At 39.0% G+C, this 13078-nt stretch overlaps 2 protein-coding genes across 9 annotated transcripts in view; one reads left to right on the top strand and one right to left on the bottom strand.

Annotated features, from left to right (window-relative positions):
* NIF3L1 (NGG1 interacting factor 3 like 1) overlaps positions 1–5851 on the top strand; it is a 17470-nt gene extending 11619 nt beyond the window's left edge. For 4 of the 5 annotated variants that reach the window (XM_082397139.1, XM_082397137.1, XM_082397138.1 and 1 more), the window contains exons 5-7: positions 140–278; positions 1887–1970; positions 5431–5851. In XM_082397139.1, the coding sequence (XP_082253265.1) occupies positions 140–278; positions 1887–1970; positions 5431–5615 (408 nt within the window). In that variant the 3' untranslated portion in view covers positions 5616–5851. The remainder of the gene's footprint in view (positions 1–139; positions 279–1886; positions 1971–5430) is intronic. The other variant, XM_082397141.1, reaches the window with a different exon arrangement.
* A 4718-nt stretch (positions 5852–10569) lies between these two features.
* ORC2 (origin recognition complex subunit 2) overlaps positions 10570–13078 on the bottom strand; it is a 49893-nt gene continuing 47384 nt past the window's right edge. For all 4 annotated transcript variants that reach the window (XM_082397077.1, XM_082397075.1, XM_082397074.1 and 1 more), the window contains one exon: positions 10570–11787. In XM_082397077.1, coding sequence (XP_082253203.1) covers positions 11701–11787 — 87 coding nt within the window. In that variant the 3' untranslated portion in view covers positions 10570–11700. The remainder of the gene's footprint in view (positions 11788–13078) is intronic.

The raw sequence follows: 13078 nt of genomic DNA on the forward strand, positions 1-13078 counted from the left end.
CAAATTTTAGTCTGGAGCTGGTTTTATAGCAAGCTGATTGTATGCTTGTTTTATTGTCTCGGGCATTTGCTGTTTGTTCTATGGATTTGTTTTCTAGGACTGATGACGTACAGTTTTTCTAATTTCTGTTTCTCTTCAGCCTCTGCTTCTACATACTGGCATGGGACGGTTATGCACACTGGATGAGTCTGTCTCCTTGGCAACCATGATTGAGCAAATCAAAAGGCACCTGAAACTGTCTCATGTTCGCCTTGCTCTTGGAGTAGGGAAGACCTTAGGTAAATATGTCTCCTTTATTTGTCCAGTATACTTACTGATACTGTTGGGCAAACTTGAAACTCTTGGCTGTGTCAGTATAGATGATAGAAACGTGTCACAGCTCACAGGAGATGACTGCTTTACTTTATCGATCAGGGTGGTTGAGGTTATACTGTGGTATACATCTCATTGGCCTAAACAAGATTTATTTCTCAGGCACACTCCACATTCATCTCAAATCGACGGGGGAAATTTGCTCCTTGTAGACTGGGCACTTTTGCAGAGGGAGGGTCTCAAACCATCAGTTAAACATTCCGGTCTGGAAATACATATTCTGTTCAACTCATTGTCCGGAATTATTCAACCCAGGGAGAGCATGAAGTGCAATCCTACCAATATCCAGGAAGAAAGCTGGAAATTGTGATTGCTCCAGTTACAATGCAAATCTTAAATTTTACAATGCTGGCAGTATTTTATAGTGAGGTAGTGCTAAGTGATGTGATCCAGTGCAGTTTCTGAGTTTTGTAGCCACTGCCTTTCCTCTTGGCTTTCCCCAGTATTTTGGGTAACAAAAGGAACAGACAGAACATTTGTTGGACCCCTGCAGTGAGCCTAGCACTGTACCTAGTGTCCTGAGTGTGTGAGTTCCCACTGTGAAGGCGGCGAGTGGAGCGCAGGTGTTATGAGTGTGGAATCTGAACGCCTTGGGTTCACATTTGTCCTGTCTGCTGCGTGACTTTGACAGGCTATTTAACCCCCTGTGTCCCGGTAGCCTCATCTGTAAAAACTGCAGAAATAATAAAACCTAACTCATCGAGGTGGTGGTATAATTCATGTGACTGGCACACATTAAGTGCAGTAAACGCTAGCCGTCGTTAGCTGTCTGGGAGGTGTCGTTATTCCCCTTGTATAGGTGAAAAAAATTGAGGTTTGGAGAGAAACTTATCCAAAGTCCACAGCTGGATCAAACAACTCATGAGGGTTCGTTTCCAAAAAGGGTCGGTGGCAGAGATGGGATTGGACTTCTGACCAGCTCCAGTGCCACTCTTTTGAAATACCACTAATGAAGTGTCCATTCTAGAAACCTAAGTGCTAAACACTTGGATTTTGGCTTGAAAGAGTCTGTGTTTCACTCTTCAGAGGATGCTCTTTTAGGATAAATACGATATTTAAAAAAATGTGTGTCAAATCCATTTGTAGCATCCTCTAGCCCTTTTAGTTCCTTAGCTTCCTTACCTGGGAACAGAGAGTTACCTGCTTACCTCTCACTGTTGCCTGGAGACCCAGGTGAGGTTGCTTTACTGAGCAGCATTGCAGTAAAGCCCAAAGCCTAGTGCTAATAGTGGTTGATACTATTCAGGGGTGCCTTATGTGGGCTTCTGCAGCAACATACGTCTGAAGGAATGATAATGCTGCCTTGGGTTAGCTCTGCAATGCCAAGGAATAGTCTGTTTGCCTATGTGAAGATGTGTTTTATTATTTTTTAAAACTTGGTAAGCAAAATTCACGTACTGGTGATGAGACTAGGAGTGAAATCTGCATTACATTTAGGATTCTCGGTACAAATTATAATATTAAAATGAAGGGGAATTATAAAGTAGTGGCCTCTTGTTTCCTTTATCTGGAAGAGTCCCCAGTCAAAGTCGTGGCCGTGTGTGCTGGTTCTGGGAGCAGCGTCCTTCAGGGAACAGAGGCCGACCTCTACCTCACAGGTAGGACAGCCTTTGGATCTTTTTTCTACCCTTTTCTTGTGCATCCCTTCCCTACCTTGCTTTATTTTCTTTCAAGTTAAAAACCAGCATATTTTAGGACAGCATCTGACATATAGATGGATCTAATAATAGCAGGTTTTAGGACAGCATCTGACATATAGATGGATCCAATAATAGCAGGTTTTAGGACAGCATCTGACGTATAGATGGATCTGTTATTTGAACCTGAAAATAGGGACTATGCCAAAATTGGGAACATACCATATTCTTTGTGGAGGGGAAAAAATCATTAAACAATTAGATTATCTAAAAAACTGATGTTCAGCATTTATTTAACCTAACTTCTTCCTAAACATGATTTCTCTCAGATTTCATATGTAAGTTAATGGGACACTTTTTACCTTGTCGTCTTAAGTAGAAAATGGTTCCTCTTACTCAGCCCTAAAGACAATCATCAGTTTCTATCAGTTATAACTCCAAAACCTTTCTAGAACTTTTCCCTGTATCTCCATCCAGGCATCCTCTACCTGAAGTACTTCATCAAGCCTCTAATCTTAATCTTCCACACACTCCCCCAAAACTAACTTTAAAAAGTACAAATATGATGGTGTATAATATTATCCAGGCTAAAAACCCTTCAGTGATCTCCGTCAGCTGTCCTGGTGAAGCCTAAATGTTTCATCCTCTTTCAGGCAGCCTTTGCTCATGCTGTTTTCCCTGGCTAAGATGTCTTCTCTTTGCCACTTTCTTAAACTTCTAGTGGTAAGCTCAAAGATACCTCCCCTGAGAAGCTTTTTCTTGACAGTGTCCAGCTCCTGCCCCTGATGGTCATGACTTCCTCTCCCGATTCCTGTCACTTTGTTCTTAACCTACAGTATGCATTTCTTATTGGACATTAATTGTTTGGCTCCCAGGCTTTATACTCTGTCCTTGTGGGTAATACCTAACTGGTAACTTGGCCCATCATTCCTCCAAGGAGTTGGAGGCACTTTGTACACTGCTGCTACCAGCGGTATTTCCACCTCTGCGCCTCCTGAGGGTTAGGAGACTGGGGGTTAAAGATTACTTTTCCCACTTCTAGGACTAGACTCAAGGGTCTTAAGGCCCCCCCCTTTCCTTTGGCTACCTCTGGGGCCCTCCATTACTAAGGCCTCTCCTGCCACCCACACCCATGCCTTATTGTCTAGCACACCCCCTTACAGAGGCTGCTGCACTTGAAACATTGTCACATCGCTAAGTATAGAGGTGCAGCATCTGAGCAAGCATGATGTATTTTTTGAACCAACTAAAAATGTATGTGACCATTATCTGTTTTCTTTTCTATCCTTCTAAAGATGTAAGATATTTATACCAGATTGAAATAAACTTTCAGTGTATAGGCAATTTGATATCTTACAACATGGTGTTTCTATTTTAAAATTTTAACATTTTACTTTGAAGGAATTTTAGACCTATAGAAAAGTTGCAAGAATAGTACAATGAACTCCTGTATACCCTTCACCTAGATTACTAATGGTTATATTTTGCCACATTTGTACATTTTCTCTCTCTCTGTAACATATCATACAATATATGTGTGTATATATTTGTGTATGCATAAGTATATTTATATATTTACATGTTTCCTCCCAAACAGTTTTGTAATAAATTGCAGATATGGTGACCTTTTACCCCTAAATACCTCAGCATTATATCTCCTAAGAACAAGGACATTCTCTTACATGACCATGTTGTGATGATTTCAGGTTGATATCCAATCCATGATCACACACTACCTCTGGAATAGTTCTAAACTTTGTCTTCAGAGCATTGACATTTTTGAAGAGTGTAGGCCATTTGCTTTGTTGTATATCTCTCAGTTTGGAGTGTCTGTTTCTTCATAAATAATGACTTTTTTTTAATTAGTTTTTTTATTATGAAGCAATATGTACATAAGATAAATTCACGCAGTTCCAAAATGTTAAAATGTCCTTCCTATCTGGTTGGGGAAACAGAAAATATCTTCTTATCTGGCTAACTTAAGATGTCTATGGTCTGTGAGGCATCACTTTGAATATAACTTCAGGGATGGGAAGCGCCAGCCAAAAGACCAGTTTCATCACCCTTCCTTTGAGCTTGATGTGTTAGGTCATAAACGGTAATAACCCAGAAAGACCAGCAGATGGCGAGCTTGCTCCTTGCAAATATAAATTGTCTTTCATTTGCTTTTTCTTTCCCATAGCTGCCATCTGAGCCAGCCTTTCTTTCCTTTGTCTTCTGGTGTTATTGCAGGGTCTTTATGGATTTTCCCACTTCCATGCCTTCTCCAGCCAGTGCATTTATAATAGTCCAGGCAGCCAGATTGTCTTTCCTAAAGCATGACTTCTAAGTGAGCCACCCTAGTGTCTTTTTCTCCGTTTACTTTTTCTCTACTGTTACATAGATTAAGATGTTTTAAAAGGTGCCTGAATAAAAACTATTCCTTATAATGAAATGATGCATATTTGGGTAGGGGGGAGTGTGGGGAATTGAAGATTTGGGCAGGGGGGATTTTTTTTCTAAGAACCTTTTTATTTAATGCCTTTATGTCTCTTAAGTATATTTCAAAATTATGTTTTTTATGAACAAGCCAAATTGTGCATAATATATTTTTGCTCGTAAGTTGGAAGTCATCAGATTCATAAATGGTGTTTTTTAAAATTCAAAACATTTGAGTTTTCCCAAAATCTTTTCACAAAAGATGAGATCCTCTTCCACCAGTAACTTCAGAATTTCTAGGCGTTTTGCCTAAGTCAAAGGAAAATACCTTGCTTTTAATTTAGAAATAACCTTAAGTTCATTTCATCCTTATGAATTAGACTACGGTTGATGCTGAAAATTTTGGTACAAAGTGTAAAGGAGTCTCTGGGAAGTAAGCCTAGGATTTTCTTTTCTTTTTTTTTTTTTAAAGATTTATGTATTCATTTTATATTTTATTATTGCTGCATTGGGTCTTTGTTGCTGCACACGGGCTTTCTCTAGTTGCGGTGAGTGGGGGCTACTCTTTGTTGCAGTGTGTGGGCTTCACATCGCGGTAAACCTAGGATTTTCTTGAGGTATTTGCTATTTAATAGTTACATAAGAAAGAAACTTTTTGAAAGCCCCATTTTACTTAGCAATGGTCATTTATTTTATTGTGGAAACGTTTTGAATGGGTGTTCCTACAGGTCTAGTTATGGCAGTATCAGATACTGTTGGATGTGTGTATTTGGTTACTTGCCTTGGGTCTGCCAAGGAGAAAGAATTTGGAATTCTGTATCTCTTTTTAAATTGGAGGACATGTAAGAAACATGCATATAACTTTCTAGATTTCTACGTAAAGTTCTGCTGTATTACATTTGCTGCATACAGAATGCAAAGTTGGTATTTCTGCTGTTATGGTTCAGCATTCCACAGACTCTGTGTCTAATATTTAAGTATTTGTTCTTTCTTTTGTTGGCAGGTGAGATGTCCCATCATGATGTTCTGGATGCCGCTTCCCAAGGAATAAATGTGATCCTCTGTGAACATAGCAACACTGAACGAGGCTTTCTTTCTGATCTTCGAGATATGCTGGGTGCTTACTTGGAGGATAAGATTAATATTATCGTGTCAGAAATAGACAGGGACCCTCTTCATGTGGTATAATGCATGCAGGAACAACCAGATGACACAGTCTACAAATCGAATGGCTCCCAACTCAAATGCATAACATGAATCAGTGGGGTATCCTTCTGAAAGAACGTCTTAGAAGGTACATTATCATTTCTGGTTTCTTGATCTGCTTCACCAGATGTTCTGTAGCTCAGAAGGTAAAAACAATAATGTAATTACCGTTAAAGAACAATTATTATAAAGGACAAATTAAAGAATATATTGTATATAATATGTATTCATTATAACCTCTAGGAAAGATGGAGTAAACCTGTTTACTTAACATTCTTGGGAAATATCAATAGCTCAAGTAATCATCTCCTTAGCTTAATTATAGATGGGATGTGTCATTCTATATCTCTCTGTCCTTAGTTATTTTAAAAATATACTTTTCCAAAAAATATATATATATACATATAAACTTTAAAAACTTGGGATTAGAACACCTATATATATAGGTAGTAGCCTCTGGAGGGTGATAAGGTCTGTCTATATGTTTCTGTTCCTAGATCACTAATCTCCCACCTAAATTTCAGAATCAGGATGAGATTTATCAGGATGAGTTTTTTTTGTTTTTTTTTTTTTTTGCCCATGCTGTGCCGCATGCAGGATCTTAGTTCCCCGACCAGGGATCAAACCAGTGCCCCCTGCAGTGGAAGCACAGAGTCTTAACCACTGGACTGCCAGGGAAGTCCCTCAGGATGAGTTTTGCTTTTTGTTTTAAATATACATGATCATTATTCATGTAATTATTGCTTTATTGCTTTTTAGGTAACTCACCTGTAATTTTATTAGTAATGTATTCAATATAAAGATGGTTAACTTTCAAAATAATGTTAGTGAGTACTCATACAGTATTAATTTTGTGCCAGGCACTCTTCTAGGTGCTTTACTTTCAATCCTTTATAAACAAGCATATAAGTATTGTTACTCCCATTTTACAGATGAGGAAACTGAAACAGAGGTTAAGTAGTTTGCCCAAGGCCACATAGCTAGGAAGTGATGGAGTTAGGACACAAACTCAGGCAGTCTGGCTCTGGAGCCTGTGTGCTTAACTACAGTGTATCTTAATCAAATACATTGATGACAGAACTGATATAAGAGGTATGGAAGAAATCCTGAAGGGAAAAAAAACCCCATTTTAACTGTGATTTTCTCTGGGGGGTATGATGAGAGGTGTCTTGGTTTTGTTTTTTTTTTTAATAATTTTAATTTTTTTTTTTTTTTTTTGGCTGTGTTGGGTCTTCATTGCTGCGCGTGGACTTTCTCTAGTTGCGGCGAGCGGGGGCTACTCTTCATAGCGGTGTGCAGTCTTCTCATTTTGGTGGCTTCTTTAGTTGCGGAGCACGGGCTCTAGGCAGGCAGGCTTCAGTAGTTGTGGCACATGGGCTTAGTTGCTCCGCAGCATGTGGGATCTTCCCGGACCAGGGATCAAACCCATGTCCCCTTCATTGGCAGGCGGATTCTTAACCACTGCGCCATCAGGGAAGTCCCCGAGTTTTTTCTTTTTAATGCTTTTATATGTATTTCCAATTTCTCCACTGAGCATGTTAGTATGGTAATGGCAAAAGCAAATCTTTTTTTTTTGAAATGCATCCTCTTTATTTATTTATTTATTTATTTATGGCTGTGTTGGGTCTTCGTTTCTGTGCGAGGGCTTTCTCTAGTTGCGGCAAGCGGGGGCCACTCTTCATCGCAGTGCGCGGGCCTCTCACTATCGTGGCCTCTCTTGTTGCGGAGCACAGGCTCCAGACGCGCAGGCTCAGTAATTGTGGCTCACGGGCCCAGTTGCTCCGTGGCACGTGGGATCTTCCTAGACCAGGGCTCGAGCCCGTGTCCCCTGCATTGGCAGGCAGATTCTCAACCACTGCGCCACCAGGGAAGCCCAGCAAATCTTTTAAAATACTATTTGTCTAAGATGAGAAAGCATAGAATTTTATATTTCCTTTGTAGGATCCTTTTCCTACCAATCTTTTTTTCTCCTGGAGGCTTTGGGATCCTAACTTATAAATTATTCTTGGTGGTTCATCTGTAATACTGATTCACTACAGAAATAACCAATAGGAGTGAGCCTTATGAAATGCCCCCAGTTAGAGTTGGAGGAGCCACCAAGAAAGGTGGGAGAACAGCTAAGTGTCAGAAGCCAAGAAGTAGAAAGCTTCAATGAGATGGTCAGCTTTGTCAAAGTAGAGAGAATGAGATAGCAGCTTTGAGAGACTGTCTTAATGGTATTTGCTTCATTCATTCATTCATTGTTTGCTTTCTGTGTGCTGGGCCCATAGAGATGTGGGGAGGATAGGACAGAAATTTGGATGACGGTTACAATAAACTCTTAAGTAACTATGATAAAGATATGCATAGGGTTTATAGGGAAGGTCTTCTGGGGAAAGGGGGTAGAATTCAGTCAAGAGGGACAGCTTGAACAAGTGCACTAAGTAGAGAAACAGCACAGCACATTGAAAAACCCCAGTAATTAATTCATTATTGTCACGGTGGAAAGCACAACGCAGGGAAGGTATGGTCAGAGGTGATGATGAAGAAATAAACTGAGGCCAGTAGCTCTCAAACCCTCCTTTTTTCTTTATAGCACACTCAAGGTGTGATGTGATTTCATCTGTAACAGTGACTGACGACAGCAGTAAGGATCTCAATGGAGCTGAAGTAATTTTATGTTAAATCCAGTTTCTTTACTGGCATGCTAGCATTTCTAAATAATTAAAAATACCCCCAAACACATCCTATGCAGGATTTATTTTTATTTTTTATTTTTTTCTTCCTGTGCAGTTTTTAAAATATAAAGTACCACTCAAGATTATTTACTTTCAGCTGTCAAATTTTCTGAACTGTTAACTTTAACATGTTGATCGCTTAGTTGTATATACCATTGCTTTTCAAACTTTAATGGGTACCAGAGCATCTGGAGATTTAGTTAACATGCAGATTGATTCAGATGCTCGAGTAAGGGCCCAAGCATTTCTTAAGTTCCCAGCAGATGCTGATGCTGCCATTTTGAGGACCACACTTTGGGGAGCAAAAGTAAAGATGCTAAAGCATTTAGGTGACCTAAATACTTAAGACTTGAGGCCCAAGTGATATATGCCAAAATAATGAAAATTTGGTAATAAGCTTTGTTATACTCATGCTTAAAGTTATATTTTCCATAGCATTAGTTATTTCAAATTTACTTTATTCAACACATTAAGGATACTGTAATTTTTAATGCTGTTAAAACCTCAGCTAGATATTTCACATCACATTTTCATATTCTCTCAACTGCCTAGCACAGAGCCTTCTACTTAGTAAGTTCTCAACAAACATGAATTAACATGGCTTAACAGCAATTTGAAAAATTAAAGAGACTCTCCCAAGGGAGAGAAATCAAATAATTACAAAAAGCCTGAGAAAGTCATTTACATGACAGTTTATTTATCCCTTGGCTTTTAGGAGACACAATCTGTGATGAGGCAGACTCTCATGACTCACTGTTAGATCTGAGAGCTACTCAGGACTAAGCTGGAAGAGTCACCTTACCTCCTAGAATGTAGGAAAATACACTGTGAACGTGCTACTGGCTCCAGGTTTGAATTGGTTGGGGGGAAGAATACAGTTGTCCCTTAAACAATGTGGGGTTTAGGAGTGCTGACCTTCTGCACAGTAAAAAATCCAAGTATAACTTATAGTTGGCTCTTCCTGTGTAGGCTCAGTTTCTCTTTATATATCCGTGGGTTCAACCAACCGTGGACTGTGTAGTACTGTAGTATTTACTATTGGAAAAAATCTGCATTTAAGTGGACCCACACAATTCAGACCTGTGTTGTTCAAGGGTCAACTGTAGATTTCTAAAGTTTTGTTAGTAATTTTTTTTTAAAGTAAAACCTATGCACCATCCCTCAGACTTACTGATCTTTTGTATGAATGACATGTTCATATATTAAAATGACAAACATGATGCTAAGAAAGTTCGGTTTCTGGAGTATCACAAGAACCGTTTTAGAACTCCCTGCCTAAGGAATTCAGTATTACGCCAAGTTTGTAGAGTGTTAACTGTCTGTCCTGCATCCCCTGTGCCTTTTTTGGCCTATTTTAGCCATTTTGTTAAGAGAGGCCAGAAAAATCTTTCAAGGCTTCAGGTCTGTTCAATCTTGCGAGAAGCGAGTAACAGCAGAAGTTTGGAGCCTTAGCAATCAAACTGATAGAGCTTAAGCAACACTGATGTTGAAACAAGGTAATGAAGAATGTATAATTCTGCCAAGATCACCATCAGAACTGTAAGATGCACTCATAAAACTTGTGAAGCACTTCAAGATATCTTTAGTAAAAAAACCCAGTACTATAAATGAAAAAAAAAATGGTTATATCCAAATTGGTTTCTTTATTAATAGTAAAGACTATTCACATATACTGCTTGCAAACAGTATAGACACAAAAATTATAAAAATAAACCAGTAGATATTTAAGGGCAAATGCAAAGTTTGCACGTTAGTTCATTAAAGATTTCGTATACTTTTTTATACTGTAAGTTATTATAAACTAAATATATTAAGCAAAAAACAAAAACAAGGTGCAAACCAGCAAGTATCATATGCCACCATTTGTGTTTTTAAAATGAGAAATACAGACAAATATCCTTAGATGTGCATAGAATACCTTGGGAAGAATGCTTAAACTGCTGTCAATGGCTGCCTAAGGGACTGGATCAGAGGATGGTAAGGAAAATCACTTTTCATTGAATATCCTTTGGTACAATTTAAAAATTTTAGAATCCTATTCATGTATAAATTTAAATATTTTGACTAGTAATTATGCTTAAGACTAAACCCCTTAATACATGGATTTAAAATAAAATTCATTATATGACACAAAGAAATGATTTTAAAAATTCTGATCATTTTGGGAAATACTTTCATAAAAGGGGTTTACAAGATGAGAAATGAGTGAGAAATGATGATGCAGTATATTACAGTGATATTTTAATGAAGAATTTCATTTCCAAGTATGAAATAGTTCAGGGAGTATGTGAAGACTATCAGCTGACTACAGTGGCCAAGATTAGCCTTCTTTTCTTTCCTAAGAGAAAAAAAGGCTTGAGTATTTAGGAGGTTTGAAATTGTCATTTTAAGAAAAAAAACTGAAATGTCTTACAGTGAATTTTAGGCCTGCTTGATAGAGAAATCAAATTCATTTAAAGCCAGCCATTAATATGCTGCTCATCTGCATGTTATTCAAGAAAAGAAAAACATGTTGATATACAAGAATAGTTAAATTTTTATTTTCTGTTGCCTTGAAAAAATAACTAAAATGAAATTCAGGTTTGTGTTTCTCTAGCCTGGCTTCTAACTTGTATCACGAAGGTGACGGCACAGACGTTAACTGTCCTGAGCAGCGCGATCTGTTACTGGTCATGTGCTCTCTGGGATGGGCATGCACCCTATCTACGCTTCATGTTTTTCCTACTCTCCCAACTGAACAGCATCGTGCTCCTTCCTCCTCTATCAATCAATCAGCGTGTAGCCTAAATCCAAAAGGAGAAAGCTGAATCACCCACTTTCCCCCCAACCTTACACCTTTTGTTAAGCCATTTCAGAAACAGTAAGAGATGATCTGCCTTCTCTGTTATACTCTTCAATTCTGACACATGGAATAGCAAATAAAGCCGATTTACGTGATGCTGCAGTGTCTTTGTACTTCCACACTCTGGAACAAGCACATTTGCAAATAGCTCCAGGAGTGTTAAAAGGCCCTCGAAATATTAGGAATATCATCTCTGGTATAAAAGAGTTCAAAACATCCAGTTCCAAATAGTCCCTGAGCACACTGTCCCTTCCAGCAAGGAGTCTCCAGAGAGGTAATGAATGAAAGGCACGTTGTCTCCAACTTGAGGACCACTGCATAGTACTAGGATGGTACACCAGCCAGGCTAATAATCAAGGTTCTAACTGATGACATTCCCCCTCCCAATTTTAAATCTTGTACATTGGAAAAAGAGTCTAACATTGGATGTAAACACAACACTTTAGACTAGAGGAGTGGCAGCTGGGGTACAACTCTTCCACAGAAGATTCAAGAGTACAGGAGAGCTTCAAAATTCCTCTTCTTCCTTCTCCAAGAAATCAGTCAATGTTCCATTGTCAACAGGAATTAATAAATATTCCACTCCATCAGTTCCCTAAAAGATGTAAGAATACCCTGGATGTTAGTCATTCGTAAGAGATATACTTGAATCCTATTGTAGGTTAAACAAAAAATTGACTGGATTTCATTAATATTTTATATAAATGTAAAAGTATAAAAATTGAGGCCAGAGGGCACACAGGCATATATATCTATTAAATACACGGAATTTATAGTTAAGCCGCTTTATAGTGGAAAAGACTAAAGGATGAGAAGGTGGGTATTTTATTTTCCACCTGCCTGCTCTTTCTAAAATCTTATACCACTGATTTCTCTTTTAGTCCCCTTTCAACTGGATCCTTCCCATTGGCTAGAGGTTCGGGTATCTCCCATTTTAAAATAACCCTCACTAGATTCCTCATTCTTCTCCATCCGTCATATAACCCTGGCACCTTTCCAGAAGAGTTGTCTATAAATGGTGGTCTCCATTTCCTTGCTTTTCACTCAACCCAGGCCAACCTACCTACTGCCACCATTATCATGTCACCAGAAAAGCTTTTGCTTAGCCCACCAAGGAATTCCAGTTTCCTAAATTCATTATGTATCTTCAGTCTTTGTCTTTTTGGCCTCTCGGCAGCTCCTGAGACTGCTGACCTTTTTTTTTTTTTGGCTGCACCACGCAGCATGTGGAATGTGGGATCTTAGTTCCTTGACCAGGGATCGAACTCGTGCCCACTGTATTGGAAGCGTGGAGTCTAAACCACTGGACCACCAGTGAAGTCCCTGACCTTTCTTAAAATATGCTTCTCTTGGCTTCTGTGACAACGTAGTTTTCTTGGCTCTGTGGCTGTTTCACCTCTGCAGGCTTATCTTCTACTTGGCCGTTAAGTGTCACGCTGCTAGGCTTAGTTCTTGGCCCTCTAATCTCACTGTATGTCCTCTCTCTAGATAGTCTCACCAATGCCTGGTTTCAGTTATAACTTAAATATGTAGGAATCATAACCTTGTATCTCTAGCCCAGATCTTTTCTCTGGTATCTTGTCCCAGGAATCCAAATGCCTAGCTGACATCTCTACTTGGAAATCTCAGAAGAACCTCAAACAGAGGAAGTCCAAACATATAAGACCATGAACTCATGCTATGTCTCCCCCAAAATGTAGCTCTTCCAGCTTCTCATCTAATGATCCCACCGTCTCTCTGGTCGTGCAAGCCAGAAACCAGGAATCACTCTTGACACTTTCCTTTCCCTTGGCTCCCATATCCAATCTGTCATCAATTCTTGTCAATTTTGAATCCAACTACTCTTCTCTCTTTACCCTAGTCCAGATTACCATCATCTCACCCAG

This window comes from Balaenoptera borealis (assembly GCF_965194805.1).
Source record: "Balaenoptera borealis genome assembly, chromosome: 6".
NCBI lineage: Eukaryota > Metazoa > Chordata > Mammalia > Artiodactyla > Balaenopteridae > Balaenoptera > Balaenoptera borealis.